The 19,870-nt window shown below is 32.5% G+C and overlaps 1 protein-coding gene across 6 annotated transcripts in view; it reads right to left on the bottom strand.

Annotated features, from left to right (window-relative positions):
• The window catches only part of Gapvd1 (GTPase activating protein and VPS9 domains 1), a 259,607-nt gene that overhangs the window by 33,042 nt on the left and 206,695 nt on the right, over positions 1-19,870 (bottom strand). For all 6 annotated transcript variants that reach the window (XR_010881386.1, XM_067275441.1, XM_067275443.1 and 3 more), the window contains exon 15: positions 14,154-14,289. Coding sequence is in view for 5 of the 6 variants with exons in the window: in XM_067275441.1 (XP_067131542.1) it covers positions 14,154-14,289 (136 nt within the window). In the remaining variant the exon portion in view is untranslated. The remainder of the gene's footprint in view (positions 1-14,153; positions 14,290-19,870) is intronic.

The raw sequence follows: 19,870 nt of genomic DNA, 5'->3' as shown, positions 1-19,870 counted from the left end.
TGCAAATTACTCATTACAAGAGATGTTCGTTAAGCAAGGTTCCACTGTACTTAATATCTAATTTTCAAATTGGCCTTTAGTAGCTCAGTAATTCAGATGACCACTTACATGAAATTAATTTTTAAAACTCGGATTATAAAGTTGTCTATGAAAAGTCATGGCAGTGACTCTATGCCAAGTAAAAAATTCACTGACTAACTACATATACAGGAATCAGAGTTGCTGATTTTCAAGAGTCAATTTCTTTGCCCTAAACACCTGAAGTAATTCCAAATATTTCATTTGAAAAAAAATTTTCTTCTTAGATGGTGGCAAAATTTCAAGATTTTCTATAAAGCATTTGCCAAAATATAAGCAATTGAAAAGTGCAAAAATTGCCATAAAAAGCTTTTTCTTCTTCTTTTTCTTTGTCCAGCACTGCAGATGCCTGTAGAGAAAAAAATTACAGGGTCTAGAAGACTGAAATTTTAAAATTAAGCCTTTCTCGTTATCAGTGAGGTGCTGGCGAAATTTTTGGGTTAATAGGTGAAAGTTTACAGGGGTTTCCCGAAAAAGTTAATTCACTTTTATGGCTTAACAAGTCGAAAGGCCCGATGCAGGTATCGGGGCATACTAAATTACAAATAGAAATAATAATATACTGAATATTATACTGTAAAAATATAAAATAAATATAAAATAATTTATATTGTTAATTTAAATTAATTTAAAGAATAGCTAGGGGGTGCCCCTAGTGGCCGTTTTGGGCATACCGTGACAGAAAGAAAATGCCCATTTTTTCAGCTTTATATAGTAGGTTTTATAGTTATAAGGATAAAAATGCATGAAAACAAATGAAATTTATTCAAAATGTTACTGAAAATTACAAAAGCTCAAATTTATGTAAACTAAAACTTTTTAAATGAGTTTTCTAAATGGCATACTGAAAGCATTGGTCAGCAATGTGTTCAGTTGTCAGCGCATTTCATTGGCAGCGTGTTGGTCGATGATGCGTTCAGTTGGCACTCGGTGACCAAATTATATATCATTGTCTTATGTCTTGATGTAATAATACAATTATTAAACAAAATCAACTGAGATGTAAAAATTACATTAATTATATAAAAACTTATGACAATTTAGATGATTGTCAAAAATTTTCTTAGCAGTTTTTATTTGGTAAAGACAAGCTTGGACCTTGGTAGTGGTACTCACTAGATTTTTACACACATTATTGTTTTCTACATTTTACCTTGAAACACCAAAGAAACACTTTACCAAAGAAAAACTGCTAAGAATCATTTTGACGTTGTCTAAATTGTCATAATTTTTTTACATATCAGATGTTTTTGTTTGGATATATATACAGGAGTACCTTGTATTTGAACACTTCATAGTTCAAATGCCAAATTCCACAGAAATTTGCTAAATAGTTCAAACTACATACACAGTAAAAATATGCGCTCAAAGTGTAAATGCCATTGCTCAAGCTTGTTTCTATGTTACATTCATATGTTTTCAGTTCTTTTTTGCTTTATTTTTGGAGTGTTTGATTTTGTGTATTGTGTGTTATTTGTTAATTTTTAACAGTTTCTTTCTGCAGTTTTCCTTCGTAGGTGGCTTTTCAGCACTCCATAAGTTTTGTCTTTTAGTTAAAATCTTTCCTGAACAAAACTTTTTACACCACATTTGACATGTTTGAAGTTTAGAGCATCTCCTTCATACACATTACAAATTGTTTTGACCGTATGTATGGTATCATATCCTTTCTAGAACTCTAAGTCTAATATGCCTATATGCTTTTTATCTGAAGACATTTTGACTTGATATGCCTACTAATCTTAATCCACCATTAGATCTTAAGAAAAAGGATTCCATTTTTGCAGTGGTTTGTGTCATCCCTGACCTTCTGTAAATATTAATTTAAAGAACAGTAAAAGGCATATTTTTATATTTATTTGTTTCACCTCCACATTAATTTGTTATTTTAAAATTCCTGTAGTTTTTTGTACAAGGGTTGGCAGCAATTGTACAGGTGGAAGAAGATATATAAGGAAAAGGAAAATAGGGTGAAAGGCTTTTGATCTTTTGGTTCTTGGGGAAGTCGCATAATTGGAAGCAGTACGAAACAGGGCTCTGTCTCAATTATTGAATAAGAAAAAACTGCTTTCTGTGTGGAATAGTGTCTTATTGAATAAATGAATGAGTTAAGACTATATCTGTATGGAACATCCAACCGGCAGCCTGCAAGCTGCACTGCAGCCCACTGCACCCTAAATTTTTTAGGTACATTTTCATTTATTTTTGTAAAGAATGTTGTTAAAAATTATTCTCGTTTCATTTGACACACGTTGATATCATAATGATGTAATTGATGCTAGAAAACTGTACTACCCTACATGCATAACATACTGTTGTGAACAATTCTTCTCATGCATGAAAAACATCAAAACTGCTGAAAAAAATAGGTTAAGTGATTCCCATTTAACTAACATCCTTAGAATTAAGACTAGTACCATAAAAGCGGGGCTAACTTTTGGATGCGTACGATTAAAGATCGTGATGGCTGACTGAGTGCCTTGAGTGGATGTTTCTGGCCATGGGCATGGAGGTGCCCCCAGTCAGCGCCGTACTAGCCGTCGATGATTATGTCTTTGGCTTATATATGCTGGAAGAGCAGATCGGACTGAAGGTCCGGGTTGTGTAACCGGCAACACAACCACACGGTAAGCGGGAGTTGCGGGTTCGAGTTCCGCTTTGGGCCGATTCTTTTCTTCCAGTTTAATCTAAATTATTTAAATTATTATAATTATTAATTTTAATAAGAGATGGTGCCAAACGCCTATCTCAAGTGCCAAATTTATTTCTAATCTTTAATTGTATATATCCAAATTTAGCTCGATTATTTACGGCAGTTGGTGATGTATTAGCTTAATGTTTTTGGGTTTAGTATGATGTTTATTTGTTTATATAAAGTATCTTTGTAGCCCACTGAATATATGTAAATTTCTATTTTGCCCATTAGGAAATAATAAAAGGCACTTCAAATTGGAAGACAAAGAGAGGTTTTATGTTACAGTCTGTACAGCGAGAATACAGGAACAAGAGTAAAAATGTGGCAGTGTTGCCCAGTGCTGTAAGTACGTAATGCACCCTGGTGGTGGAACCAGGCATAACAAAAATTAAATAAGTTTCTTTAACAAAAAAAAAAGGTTGGACAATCCACAACAAAAGGCAACAACAACTGTGTCTGTGTGAAGGAGTTGCATTGCCCTGATCACTAGATCAAAATCAAATTCCATCGGAGAAGATATTGGCTAAAGTCACATTCTTTTGTATAAAGGTTAATTGACATATCTACCAATAGTGATGAGCATATACATTATCCATGATATAGTTTTGCATCACATGCTTGACAGTTGTATCATATCAATGCTGTACAAATGCATATCCCCTCAATGCAAGGTGTCTCTACCATGACTTTATGTAAATAAATATATATATCTGTGTATAAACATGTAAGTTTTAAGTGTTTCTCCACTTGTCTTCTCACGTGATAACTGTTCACGTAATAACTTTACATAGGGTGTCTCATGCAACATTACATTTCCCACAGGTTACAGGAAAATCTATGGCAGTGCTAGTGGCCCCACACACTAAGCATAAACAATAAGCCAGTGGTTCTTAACCTTTTTATACTCGTGGCCCACCAAATATTTCATAGTTTTTTGTGACCCCCATTTTTTTTAATAATAATTTATATTTGTTATATTATCTATAATAAATTGATTTTTTTATTATTGCTTTATTTTTTATATAATAAATGTAAATCATAACTTTATTATTTCATTATCTATTTAAATAACATTCAAACTTCACAAGTGAACACGAAAACTCATTAATTTTAAAAAATAAAATAAAATATGAAACATGTCGATAAATCGATCCAAAGTCGATGCTAAAACTAAACTAAAAAACACCCACAACTTGTGGTAAAGATTTTGCATATCTTTTGCAAAAATATTTAAATTTTTAAAGCCTACTACTGAGCCTACTATTTTTCCTAATTATTTTTAAAATTCCAAGCATTAATAGATTCTTAGAATTGCTTTGGAATAAAAGTAGTAGATACTGCGGTGTAAGTAGCATATTTGCATTTATTTCTTCTGTACTAACAAAGTTGTATGTAGGAAGAAATACAAAATAAATAAATAAAACTAAATAGGAAAACTTTATCTTTCTTATTTCACTTTTCAATACGATATTCGGTTATGCATCAATTTTCTTTTCATTATATTCTGAAGGAAAGTTTGCATAATTTGGCGGCCCCCGGTCAACTTCTTACGGACCCCCAGGGGCCATGGCTTCCCTGTTAAGAATCACTGCAATAGGCTATCTGTAAGATGATTACCAATAGTAATGGATATTCTCTACTTAAACAGCAAACAAGTTCACTCTTAAAAGCAAGTGTTAATGCCATAATATTAAAAAACAAAACACTTTTTTAATCAATCTGGTGTTGAATCTTATACATATAAAAAAAAAAGATTCAACATCAGATTGATTAAAAAGGTGTAAATGAACACAAAGCATTCAATCACATATGATCCAGTTAAATTTCAGACTGCACTTATGCTGTTAGTGTTTGATAAAGAAGTGGTTCTCTGGGATCATCCCACACTCACAGAATATAAAAGTGGTTTTGATATAAAGGAATCAAAACAAATATATATTTATGCTTTGTCTAAATATCTTAATGATACAATAATCCAAAGCTCTAACTTGCTAGAACTACTAGAAATTTGTTATTTGATTTTATTATAGGTTTGTTATTTTGGATTATTTTATTTAATTTTTATTTTGCATTATTTTATTTAATTTTTATTTTGTGTATATATTATCTAATTCTATTTTTGAGATTAAGGTAAGACAGACAGATGACAGTGAAAATTTATAAGTGTACAACTTTTTTTCAAATTGCAGACCAATAAAAAAATGCAGTGAAAACTTTTTTGTGGCAGTGATTCCCAACCAGGAGTACATGCTTGGTGGTTTAAAGGTATGCAAAAAATGATTAATAATAGTTAATGTACTGTAAGAATATTCTAATTCTGTGTTGAGACCTTTAGCGACATCATGGCACTCAATGCTTAGTTTTAAATAACAACGTAATTATATTTATGTGTTCTTCCTCCAATGCCTTTTGATTTAAAGAAAACTTTTTTACACGTAATTGTACAACACTGTATAATTGACCAAGATGCCACTGTTTGACAAACAAGCAAAACGAAACTTAGGAAAATGGACTGACAAGGGTGTACCCAAGTCAAAAAAGGTTGGGAACTGCTGATTTATGATCAAAAAATATTTTTGGCTTTCTTGAAGTCATCTGCTGCCAGGAAACTACTTTGAGAATACTGAAAATGTATGTGGAAAATAAATATTTTTTGGTCACCATAAATAAGTGGTGCGCTCCTAAATTTCAATGTGTTTGTGATTTAAAGAGACTGCAAAAAAAGTTTGTCTAACTCTAGTTGTACTACTGTATATATAACTTAAGTAAAACATTTGAATAATTTTATTTTTAGAAAAATAGTAACCTGTGGTCTTAAAGCCATGTGGTTTAGTTCATCATCAATGTTTTGTCTATCCAAATGGATTTGTTGTGGTTGAGATGGTCAAGAGTTAGAATCCAAGCCCAAGGGCTCACTGACATGGTTGGGACCGGATCTAGAAGGATCCTTGTGCAGGTCAATAGGACAGAAACAGCACTTTTTGGTTTGGCTATCAAGAAAAGACATGGTGAAAGTGGGTCCTGAAGTGTAGCAAAGTGTGAATTTTCCCTCTTTGTTCTTGTGCTGTGTGTGTCATGAAGAGTGAGCATGGAAAAGTTGGTGAAGAGTTAATTGTGTCATACAGCATGCTTATTTTATTGGATACACCATGTACTTGAACCAATTACCGGTGTTGGAAAACGTTTACTTTTGTACCTGCATGAGGAATTCTAAGCTATTGAAAAACTTCCCCACAAAATCACCTATTTTTAGCAAAACATGATGTCATGCAGTGAGTGCTGTTAGTATAATTTCAAATTATACTGCCAACATAGCATTGCAAACAAACACATTTTGATGCATTAAATGATTATCAGTCATATCAAATAAATACTAGCAACTTGAATACAAGCAAAATTATTGGTAGCATATCTTTAAATTTGAGGTTTTAATTTTAAATGCAGCAGATTGAAAAATATCATACTTTCAAAACAGAGTCACTAGGATATATGCATTTTTATCTTAGACCAATTTAAAATGTATCTAGATATAATGAGGTCATCTATTTTTAGAGTTAATGATAATTTTTAAAATACTTTTAAGCTGACAACAGATGTTCCACAAAAATCTACATGTACTGAACTCAATATTAGATCATTATATATACATTATATCAGAATACATTTGCAAAAATGTTTCATTGTAACATAAGTTGATCATATACTTAAAATTATAGTGATTCAGAAAAAATTAAACATAGTATAGCAGATAATCCAATTCTGTCTTAACTATAGTATATTCCCTAATTCTGAACTCCTCTTGTAACAAATCTCATTCTACATCTAACAACTGATGATCTGAACAAATGCAGTATACAAACACACAGAGTATTTATTACAAAATATAATGATCAAATTTCACACTTTGGTTCAAAATCCCATTAGTTCGTAACTATACCATTTGGCCGGGGATATTGATTTACGTAAGGAATGCGGTTAGTTCAAAATGTGAAGTGAAAATTCTGTCCGAACTGTAAAATGCATTCCTTAACTTAAGTGCCTCCATACTGTAAGAGAACAAAAGACCAACGAGCAAGTATTTATTGACATCATTATGTCTGGCTGCAACTTTTAATATTTTTAATTTAATTTAATTTAAAATATATGTTCTCCACCTCGAATTAGTACTGTAGTGTCTTGCCCCTGTACCTGGTCTCGGAGTTCATCTATCTAACTCCATTCTCAAGATAAAGGAAATCCATCAATCCTTTTCTTCAAGCTCCTCACGAACATAATGACATTGATGAACATAAATACACAGTGAATAGAAGCATTGATAGTACGGTCCTTGCTGCATTTGCCAAAGAGCAAGATATCAGTTTTTTGAGATCAAGCAGCGATTATTAGGGCAACGAGATCCACACAGGCAGTGAGATACCTAGAAAAAAAAAAGTAGAAATTCACAAGGCGCAGCTGACCACCCAGTGCATTAATCATAGAGATGCCGACGGTTTGTCCTCGGCCCGGAAGTCTTTGTATGATAAATTGACGTAGTTTTTTACAACTTCGTGGACGACATTTTTTAGTTAATTACTTTAATATTTACTTGGTGTTAATTTTTAAGTAGCTTGTTTACGCCTGTTATTTTTATTTTTTATGTTCTTTGTAATTTTATTAAGAATGGATATACGTACAGTTTAACCCAATTATAACGTCGTCGGATGTAACGACAACCCTAATATAACGTCAAATTTTTATCGGTCCCACAATTTTACTATACTAGATAATGTTAAAAAACCCACTTGTAATGACATAAAACCCTGTTTTAACGTCATATTTGAAGCACTCCCAAATTTACAAAATTAGATTACAAATTTTATTTAACAAAGAAAAACTACATGTTCAGTCCTAGGGTCAGAGTCCACTTCCTAGAATGACTGTGGGTGGTGCTCTCTCCACCTGACTTTGGTGGAGTGAAATTCACCACTTTTAAATGTGACGACGATTGGTTATTACGTACTCATTTTTAAATTACGTTATGCTAAATTGTTAAATACAGGGTTCCTACGCACCTGGAAAGTCAGGGATTTTCATTAGTATCGGAAAAAGTCATGGAAAGTCAGGAAATTTGTCTCCTTAACTGCCTTGTTGATTTCGTTTGCCGAATATGGCTGACCAAGCGTAGCCATCTACAGGGGGCAAGAAGTAATGCTGCAATCTTTAATAAGAAAATATACCAGAATCCGTTTTGAATCCGAAATGGCTCTTTTCACCGTTCCGAAGCCGTATAATTTTACAGTTGTGGATTAATAACAGGATAAACTACTATTATGTAAGAGTGCTTAATTTTTAATTTTAATAATTCAGCGATTATAAAAAGACGAATTTGTTAATTAGAATAAAAAATAAGTAATTAAAAATTAGTTTACAAACTTTTAAAACTTGAAATCGTAATTTATTAGATTGTTCACTTCAAAATAGCTAAATAGATCAGTAAAAATCTGTGATTTAATTGTTTTTCACGTTTAAAAACATTACTATACAACAGGGGTGGCCAACTTTTGTGTACGTGAGATCTACTTTTTATCTTAAAAATATATCGCGATCGACTTGCTGTCATAGGCATAGTCTAAATAAGGAGGGGGAGGTGTGAAATACATACTATGTTTATACACTGTGTTTCAGTACAAGGTGCACTCTTTTGCTAATCTATCAATAGTTCGCGGGAGTGCACCTTGTACTAAAACACCCTGTATATCTACCTACGTAAAACAACATAATTATTTAACGGGCCAAAAATCTCACATCCAGGGAAATTAAAACATCAATTATTAACAATATTTATTAATTCAAAACAGCTACAGATAAAGACAGATTTAGAATTTATTTTATTATCTTAACATTAATGGGAGGACTGAGTTTGCACGTCTCTAATCAAGTAGTCATAATTAGGTGTATATCCTGACAAAGATGATAATGAGTCTTCAATACGGGAATCAGTCAGAACAGAATGTTGTTTAGTCTTCGCTAACTTTAAGTATGAAAATGCCGATTCACACAGGTATGTAGATCTGAAACAAGAATAAATATATTCGTTACATTTGGTGATACTGGGCTGTCTTTCTCAGTTGACGCATTTCTAAAAATCTTCAAATTTTCTGACTTGTAAGATTAAGTCTTTGTCATCCGATCCTACTGATCTTTAGAACTAAGCAGACAAACATGAACAGTAACAAAAAAACTTTATTAAAAAAGTGAGAACTGTCACCGACATCCTCGGCCAACATCCAGGCAAAAACCCGCGAACTTTCGCGCCTCCTTTTCTTACAAGTTGCCAGCCAACATCTCGTTGGCAAGTGTTGCCAGGCAATGTTCGGGATCTCTGGCGCTGGCGGCCACAAGTCAGTTTGTAAAATTATAATTTCTTTTTCTAATGCCTTTTGCTCATACGAAATATGTCTGAAATTTTTTGGCTAATACGTTTCACACAAATCCTTCTTAAAAGGAAAAGATATAAATTCCACAATTTCCTTTTTAAGAAAAAAGCTACCGTATGACAGTACCAAATATTCAAGCTAAATGGCTTTGTTTTTCTGAGTCGAGTCATAACTGCATGCATACTGTTGCATTCGATTACAAGTGTAACACATTAAGTGAAGACATAGCGAGCGATCGACCAAAACTGGCTTCGCGATCGACTTGTTGGCCACCCCTGCTATACAACATAAAAAATTATAAATAGCTACCCGACATTTACAGTAAAATGCTGGCGCCGACTAGTAGTTTTTTACATTTGTTGTTACGACTTTCCTCGAAAAGAACTGTACTGCAAGCATATTTTTCCTCCTCTCCCGTTAATTTCCATACATAGTTTAATAATTAGTTTAACAAAAATAATGTTGCATAACAAATATCCACTAATTTTGGCAAATTTAGGCATCATACTTGTAACAGATATACTGGAGTTATCGTTTTGAAAATCAACTAGGTAATCTGATAGTTTAACCAACGTTAACTCGCTTATAATTAATTATAAATTTAAAAAGCTGGTAAATTTTTAAAAAATTAATTAAATTACTAAAAAATTAAAATAAATTTGATTATCTTTTGTGCAAAACAACAACAAAACAATTTTTATAGATATGTTGCAAAAGAAAAAGATTTGTAGTTACGATTCTATGGGCTGAACTTCTATATTTTATTAACATATAATTGTAATTTCGTTTGATGTTTATTTCTGTACACTCAAACCTGTTTTTGTGCGGTATATGAAAATTTTAATCAAATTGGAACATAATTGACTTCTGTAAAATTTTTTAAAACTTTATTGGATGTTTTCTATGACATCAGCAAGTTTTTTTCATTTTTTATTCAGTAAATTTTTTCTCTCTTACCTTTTTTGGTCCCTTCCTATTTTAAAAGCATAAAAATCAGAAATATTGTGTTAAATGTAGACTGCAGATGTGAAATTTCACGCCTTGTTAAATGAAAGAATAACACTTCCTGCAGCTGTATTTATCAAATAAAAGTATTTTTTAAGGATTACTTTTAACTTTTTATATAGTTTTTCTGTAAAACCACTTTTTGGGAGGGTGTTTATTTTGCGGGAATTATTTCCCGGCAAATTTTTTAATGTTAGATTCGTATTTAAGTGGAAAGAATTAATATAAAAAATAAACTTCTTAGAGGATTTTTCCCCCATTAGGGATTGCAGAAAAAAGCCCAAGGAGTTAAAAAAGCAATTCCTAGTTATTTCGTACGATTTTGAGTTATTTTCCACGTGAGACTTTTTTATGCGGTCCGCACCGCATCAAAAAAATACTTTTTGTGTTGCGAAAACTATTTTTTATAGCTACTTGTGAAGTTTCCTGCGATTTTTTTATGCGGTCCCTATCCACCGCACAAAAACAGGTTTGAGTGTATTTATTTTATTTTATTTAAATTCTATACATTTTAAGAATCCCAATTTTCGTAATACTATGATGTCATAGAAATACAAGTCTCACTAAAACAGAAAAACGTAAAAACATTAAATTATTAGATGAAAAAAAAGGAACGAATAAAAATTTTTTTATAGAAACTTGAGAAATAGTCAAGACAGTGCAGCTCTCAAGATCGATCATTTGGATTGGAGTTGAATTTTCCACTGTTTGAAAAGACAATGAATATTTCTGTGAACTCGGATTCTTCGATTGACGTAAGTAAATCGGAGAATCCATTAGATCCCCATCATAAAGCGTGGGTGACGGTCCGAAACCAATCCAGAAAACGATTGAGGGACAGGAAGGTGATAAAAGCTGATGTCTCAAAGACACGAGGCTGTTGAGACTCATCTCTTCCGTAGCCATCGCCACCAATCATCTCCAGTCATTTGCCTTTTCCCTCCACTTTATCTCCACTATTTCTCTGCTGCTGCTACATTTTCCTTCCACAAATTAGCAGTTGCCTTTCAAAAGGAAAACTTTTCCAACTCGGGGGAAAAACGAGTGATATATGCTAGTGCTAGACATCAAACAGAAATCAAATAAACTTTCCTTTCCGGATCGTTCACCGAACGTTGCTCCGGATTCCACTACTGCCAACTATGAACTTAAGACAAGAAACGAAGACAACTTTAGCTATATTGTAAGCATATTTTTACAATAAACAGGTTAAATGGTAAAGAGGTGTCTTCATCCATCTGTACCATGTTTCCCACATACTTATTAGTCCCTTGACTTTCCTGACGTTGGGAGAATTAACTTTATCCCCTTTATTTTCCCAAAGGGAAAGAGTCGTCATATCTCACAAGCAAAACGCGAAGTTTCAAATCTTGTGTTCTAATTGACATTTGAAATTATGTTAAACCTGAGGAAGGCTATTTAAAATTGCTGAAAACATTAGTTCATTTATTAAAATTTGCTATAAAGGTGAGACAAATGGTTTGTAATATGATTTGCAATAATTATAAGATTTGTAATTAAGGGTTAAAATAGATAAATTTTGTCTGCATTCTTAAGAAAATTTTATACAAAAACAAAATTTAATGCGAAATTAAATAATAAATAAAAATTATTAAAAATAATTATTAAAACTCTGGCCTTTACACCAAAACCAAAATGGCGGCAACAAAACTTTTTTTTCTTTTAACGAGTTGCCAATTCGGCTAATTTTTTGCTAGATTTAGTGGATTTGTTAGAGAAAGCTATAGTAAAAACTTACACCTATCCCTCTTTATATACAATCTATTTTTACGCCATTTTGAAATAATGTGGTTGACAAAAGAAAACTATTTAATTCTCTCGTGAACCTTGTCACCGGTGCTGCCAAAGTTCGTGCGCTAATGTTTTCGGCCCCTCACTAGGTCCTTCTTCAAGCGAAATTTATTCAATTTTCTTTTTTGATCGTTAAAATGAAGAATATCCTCTTTCTGAATAAAATTCGAATTGTCCGATTCCGTATCTATGGAAACCGCGTGCCATCGATATTCTAAACTTTACGTAATACACTTACGCGTTTAACTTCGTGACGTAAACTACCAGAACGTAATCCAACCGCATCTTTGTCCAATTCAGCTCCCTGTAACTGCCTCTTTAATTATTTGGCCTCCGTTGGTCCGTATCGCTGTCTTGAATTAGTGCCTGCCATGCTAAAGATAACTTTATCTCGTCCTTCCATTCGAAGGACGAGATAAAGTTATCTCGTCCTCGAAAACGTTAGCGCACGAACTTTGGCAGCACCGGTGACAAGGTTTACGAGAGAATTAAATGGTATCACCCCGGTGTGGATAGGTGAATTGTATAAAAGAAAACTATTTCTTTTTTTACGCGATCAATTTTTTTGAGGGAAAAAATGCTTTATTTGAAAATTTTTAAATTTAACTTTTTGTTAAAATTGTGTTGCTGTTTAAAAAAGTTACTCTTTTTGTTTCTAAGTCAAGAGTTCATTTTAAGCATAGTACAGTACTATTTGTACATCAAAGAATACTGTTTGTTAATTTTATGCTATCTTGTATTTACTAGATTTACATACAAATAATATTGATAAATGATGATAAAATAAAAAGCTCATGTTTCATTTGTAAACTGCTTATTATTTCATTACATTGAAGTTGTGGATTCTATCATACATTTTTCTACAGGATGTATGTACTGTATTTTTTTAATGTGACAGTCTTTGAAATGTACAACTAGGCAAAAAGAGAGATAGATATACTCGATGTTCGCAGTAAATAAAATGCTGTTTTATTATGTGGATATTCCACACCGTAAGAAATGTGTGGGTCAGGGAATTTGGACAAAGTTGGTCAGAGAAAATCACGGAAAGTCAGGGAATTCAAAACAAAAATTTGAGTAGGAACCCTGTAAATATTCTAAAATGTTAAATATTATTTTTAATTGGCATACATTAATTTCACTTTTTGTTGCCTTTTGATTTGACATTATTCTCAAAATTGAAAGTTCTGCCATTATTGAAACTTAAGACAAATAGAAATTCCTTATAAAAGGTAATTTTTGACATTTTTAATTACATCGATGTAAACTTAGACATAATAACATAAATAAAGTTTATTTAAACATGTAGTTTGCATTTTTATACATATGATAATAAATTATTACTATCATAATAGATACAGTACACTGTATTACCATTAAGAAATAATTTTACGGTAATACATACGATGTTAAATTAGAATGGAGTTTATAATAGATTCTTAAACACACTTGGTACTTTTTATGGGACCGAAATTATGACCCCGCAGATAACGACACTCGGTTATAATGTCGAAAAATTGCCGGTCCAATGGATGACGTTATAAATGGGTTAAACTGTATTACCGTTAAATGTACAATCGCGTTTCGAATTTTTGTTATTTTTAAATCCGAATTGGTCGTTCGTTTCTTTGGACGGAATAACTGCAGATGATCACTTAAAGTGATCGATAACAATTTTACGATATTAAACGTTCTGCTGGACCCTTGAAAGGTGTTGATTTATTTTACTTAATTTTATTTAGTTCCACTAAGCATTTCTTTATGCATTATTTATATTTTACAAATTACAATTAAATATATAAAATTATAAAATGTTGTGACATTAACTAGTGTATAGCATATTATTTGTCTATATAGTAGAATAAAATTGTAATTCCATAAATGAAAAGATAATTTAAAAAATTTTAACAAAAATAACTTACTTTTTCAAATTTTATAAAACAAAAGAGAAAATTATATCAATTCATAAATTCAACTTATGCAGTTTGTTCAGATTAATACAAAATATATTATTTAAATCTTTTTATCACTAGACAAAATGATGTAGCTGCATATTGGTCAAGAATGTTAAATAAAAGTTAATGTCAAAAACTTATCTAATAAAAATTACATTAGAAGTGATTATTATTCAGAAAAATTTCTCTCACCATTTTTCTGAACTGTATCTTGTCTTTCCATCGAATGAGATTTCCTATTTTTTGCCTTAAAATTAAATTTAAAATTTGAAAGCTTAAAGAAGCTCTTTCTATTTTTTTCTCCACTTTTCTCATCTGATTCAATTAGCTGAAAAAGAAAAATTTTAATAACTTCAATTTGTGTGTCCGCAACAGCTAAAATATGGTCTGCGAAAGATTTAAAACTTTTATTCATTTTAAATTATTATTCCCACATTGATACAAACTGAATTTAATTTTTATTAAAAATGTTGTTTTCTATTATAACAGTACTGTTAAAGCATGTTACTCTCGAGTTTAACGATTACTTATGTTAAAAGTTTTGATTAAAGTATATTTTTAGATTGACACAGTTTATTTTTCTTAAACCTTGTGGTCCCTGCTAACAACAATGAAATCAAAGTGGTCCCTGGTCAAAAAAAGGTTGGGAACTGCTGCTCTAAAGAAAATATGTACCTAATATTTCCCTATTACTATATTTTTGTGCATGTAATCTACAGGTTATCCATTTTTAAAATGTCATTCTAAAATGAGTGAGTCACATGATGAAGTTGTATGATAATTTTAAATTTCAACTGAAAATTGACACCAGTGGAGTGATGGATGTTTCCATGGGTAAAAGATATGTGGAGATAGATTGCACAAAAGTTTTATTTTTGTTCTGACAATTTTATATGCAGTATAAGCTACAATGGTCTCGTGCACAAAAATACAATAGCATTTGCATTTACCACAAACAAACTACGATCAACAGAATGCAAGATGTCCAAAGAATAGCATGACAATAAATACAGTAAGACCCCGCTTAACGAGTCCTCGGTTAATGCGAATTCAATATAATGTGGTCTGCTCAAAGCCTAAAAAACAAAAATGCTCAAAATTTACGCCGATTCAAATTATCACAGTATTTTATTGATTCATATACAATACGATTATTTATGAACATGAACCAATCGGCGAAAGATGGTACAGTGAGTAATCGGTTAACGAACAAATCGGATAACAAACACTTTCACGAAAGATTTTTATGTTTGGACAACAAACACCTCACAGAACAAACACAAGACGAAGCAATGTAAAATAATAAATACTGAGTGGTCTTTCCTTGTCTTCGGGCAACAATTTGAAACTTTTTGGAGTGCAGGAGATGTCGACATCGACGCTTAACCCTGTCGGATCATATTCCTCCGAACTTTGAAACTCTTGTAATTCCCCTTTTATTTTTCTGACAAACAATTCTTTTGTAGTATTTGCGAGACTGTCAGACAAGCACTTGTTAAGTTTTGCATTGGTTTTATTTTCGAAAGATGAGAGTATAATAGCAAAGGTAGAGAGTGAGCAGAAGATGTCTGATGTTGCTGGGCAGTATGGCTTGAACAGGTCTACAGTAGGCTGCAGTTCAATCTCATTTAAGAAAGATACAGTATAATGGAGAAGACTCAAGCAGCTAAAGGAGTAACAAAAATCACATCTGAGAAATAAAGAACATTGTAGAGCTCATAATGGAACCTGAAACTGATCTGACGACAGACAAATGCCAAGACTCGAATAAAGAACACCAGGAAACTCCGTGAGATACGTTTTCTTTTGAAAAGAGAATTAATGTCAATATCTGCTATTAAACAGTTTTTGAGGGAGTGGGAGGATGTCAGAACGATGGTCTTAGAATGGCATCCAAACCAGGTTGAGGTTAATAGGCTTAGGGATCTCTACAATGACAATGCTATTAATTACTTCTGAAAAATCCCGAAGAAGAGAGAAAAGCAATTGACATTAGACAGATTCTTTAACCCCCTCAAACGGAAAAAACATGACCAATAAAAATGCAGAACTGTGTACATATGTATTTTTATTACTATGTATAAATAAACGTAGAAAGAAAGTATATATTTTTTTATTTTTTGGGGTCTCCAGAACGAATTAATCAAATTCCCATAAAAACCTATGGACTATGTCTTCAAATAATTAATCATAATTATTGCCATCGAACAAAAATTTACAAAAAACTTTTCAAAGTAGCGTCACCAGGGGGCAGGTTTGCTAATCTACATTTTACCAGTGCCTATTTTGTTGTAGATAAAAGCCGAAACAACCCCAAGATGGTATGATGGAGAACAGAAGACGTCCGTATATCACCAGTTCCCGTTTTTAAAAATGTTCGTGTTTTTAATTGGATGTATTCTTGTGTTTTTAAAGGACGTTTTGGTGGCCAGTAGCCTAAAAAGAAAGGTCAGTTGCTAAGAATGTATTGTCTGGAACACAAAGTTAATAAATGGTGGTTCCTCTTTTTGGGAAGGACTATATCTTCAAATAATTAAACCTATGGTAAATCAATAGTTGATTAACAAACAATTCAGATAGTGAACAAAGTCTTGAAATGGATTATGTTCGTTAACCGATCACCCACTATAATTGATCGCAGCGCTGTACTTTCGTTAAATCTATGTTTGTTTTGTGCAATTTTGGAAAAAATAACGTCACGGATGCCATAGGAAATATAGACTTTGCTTGGCAAGAATAACTGATAATGCATGAATGAAGTGTAGAACAAGTTATGGCTGAAGGCATCCAAAAATTCTCAACAAGAAGAGCCTATCACTGTATTGTTAGGTTGACCAAACTTAACCTAATCAATACAGCAGGACTAGAAGATGGAGATGAGAAGGATATTGAGGAGTTACTGCAGGTTTCTGGTGAGAGTTTATGAACGATGACCTTCAAGAACTGGCAGAACAAGGAATTCATGTAGAACTATAAAATAGAGATTCTGAAAACGAAGAACCCAAAGAATTTCTCTACAGATTTACTTAGTAAAACTTTGTTAACGATAACTGAAATCGTTGATCAAACTGTAGTGAATGATCCAGATTTTAAAAAGAGTGCAAAAACAAAATGAGGTGTTTTGGATGCAATCTTCTGCTATTGACAATTACCTAAGAAAAGAAAAAGTGACAAATGAAACTACACGACTTTATTGCAAAAAACAAGAATTACAAAAGAGCTATGGCCTTCATCACTAAAAATGAACTTTACACTTCTATGTGCATATGTTTATGTTATTTAACATATATTATTATGCAAATTAATCAATTTGGCCTCGCAATCAATTTTCGAAAGTCTACAAAAGTGTCAACAGCATGGTCCTCTAGCCTAATATAAACAGTATTAGAAAGATAATATGCATTATCAAACAATGCATATATATGAAAAAGATAATCAGGGGACATAACTCGACACGTATTATTTTTCGGTATTTTAATTTTCTGTAAGCTTATGCTTTGCATAAGTCCGGTTGCAAGGTTATAGATGACGTATTTCAAAAAATTCGAACATCCTGTTCGTTTTCTGCTTTTGTACTAAGAGTTCAATTTTGTTGTGTTCTTTTTTTCTTGAGAAAGTTCATTGAATATGAACGAAAACGTTTGGAAGTAATAAAAATTGGGCTGCAAGTTCACAAGGTGTTCTAGTAAGTTGCTTATATTGAATATTATGCAGTCTTGAACGAGTTAAAAAAATGTTAATGGTTGAGGAGAGTAGTGGTAGGGGGAGGTGGGTTAAGTACTTTTAGCATTAGGGGAAGGTCGCATGATCATGTAGAAACAGGTTAAAAGTTAATAGGGAGTAATATTACTGGTGATTTGAGTGCAAGGAAGATCTTTGTTTGTGGTTTAAGGGTAAGAAAAACTCATTTCATTTTGGCATTACTATGATATGGCATGAACTGAAAAATAACACAACAGACTGCTACTTCTGTTTGGTAGATGTTAAAGGATTTAATACAAAAAATAAAAAGAAAATATTTTACCCTAACCTTGACTCAGCTATTCGTCCAGTGTCCCATGGTTCTGAAATACCAGTTCCACAGCCACCTTCTAATTTAGATGACATCCCAAGTGAGTCAAAGGACTCAGACACAATTAGCTTCCCAGGACAAATCTAGCTCAGATTTTTCTGTTGATGAAGGACCTCACAACCTTTTTCTCAAAGTGAGCTCAACAACCTAGTAAGAGACTTAGGTCTTTCAAAAGATGCAGCCAAATTGCTAGGGCCAAGGCTAAAAAACAAAAATCTGCTATCATCTGGAACCTCATTTTCGTGGTACAGGCATCGCGAGAGGGAATTTACTCAGTTTTTCTCCAAAGAGAGAAATCTGGTTTATTGTAATGATGTTCATGGGCTCATGAAGTGCATTGAAATAGAATATGATTTATCAGAATGGCACATATTCATTAATTCGTCTAAAACTAGCCTCAAAGCAGTCTTGCTGCATAATGGAAAAGTATTTACATCTTTTCCTATGGGACACTCGGTTAATATGAGAGAAAACTCTACTGACTTGGCTACAATTCTTGAGAAAATCAAATATCAAAAGCATCAATGGATGGTTTGTGGAGATTTCAAAATACTAACCATGTTGTTGGGTCGGCAGGGACGTTATACAAAATATCCTTGCTTTCTTTGTTTATGAAAAAGTAGTAGAGTGAGAGAGCTGCACTGAACAAAAACTGACTGGACACCACAAGACAGTTTAATCCCCAGCGAGAAAAACGTCATCAATATAACATTAGTTTACCCAGAAAAAAAGTGTTATTACCACCTCTTCATATTAAATTGTGGCTCATAAAGCAGTTTGTCAAATCACTGCCGAGAGATGGGGATTGCTTCAGATATCTGTGTTCCAAGTTCCTGAAACTGTTTGAAGCCAAATTAAAAGAGGGAGTTTTCACTGGCTCCGACATAAGAAAACTTTTATCTGATTCTCTCTTTTTGGAAACAATGAGAGAAAAGGAAAAAGCAGCCTGGGACTCTTTCAAGAATGTAGTGCATAAGTTTTTGAGGAATACTAAGGACCATGACTACAAAACTATTGTACAACACATGCTGGCAGCATATGAAGCTCAAGGATGCAAGATGAGCTTAAAAGTTCATTTCTTACACTCCCAAAAACTGACTATTTTCCCAAAAACTTGGGAGCCTACAGTGAAAAACAGGGTGAAAGATTTCACCAGCATGTTCGTGATATCGAGAGATGTTACCAAGGAAAATGGGATGTCAATATGTTCGCTGACTACTGTTGGATGCTCAATCAAGAAACTAGAGAAGGAAATTGGAAACGAGTTCGAAGAAGCATCAAAGAGAAGAAAAAAAGGTTTCATGAGAAAAAAGACTAAACTTAAAATTGTGTATAAATATCAAACAATTTTTTGATTAGTTGTAAGAAAATATAATATATTTAGTTCATTGTAATAAATAAGAGTTTTTATCAAAAATTTGTTTTTATTTTGCAAAAACCTATTTGTTATGGGATGTCATTTTTAAAATCTCCAATCTTTAAAACATATAATTCAGCAAAAATATCCCATGCAGCTGGAAAAAATTTTTTACAGACCTATTATCAACGAAAAAAATAATACAAGTCTTACTGGAACAAAACAATATATGGGGAGACTTGGACACAAACAAACTAAAAGAGGAATGCAAAATAAGTATCATTATAAATAGGGTGAAAAGGTCATGCACAATAGCAGATATGTTGTCATCACAGTCCCTCCAAAAGTGCGGATGGAACATACAAATAAAACACCGGCACATATCATTGTCATGGAGAAATGTGTATGTAGATGATTATATCATGGTTACCTGTTGTTTTAAATGCTGTGGTTTCAATCACTATGCGAGAGACTGCACCA

This window comes from Centruroides vittatus, unplaced genomic scaffold (assembly GCF_030686945.1).
Source record: "Centruroides vittatus isolate TY-2023 unplaced genomic scaffold, ASM3068694v2 contig_620, whole genome shotgun sequence".
Lineage (NCBI taxonomy): Eukaryota > Metazoa > Arthropoda > Arachnida > Scorpiones > Buthidae > Centruroides > Centruroides vittatus.
This window is presented reverse-complemented; position numbering and strand designations above follow the sequence as displayed.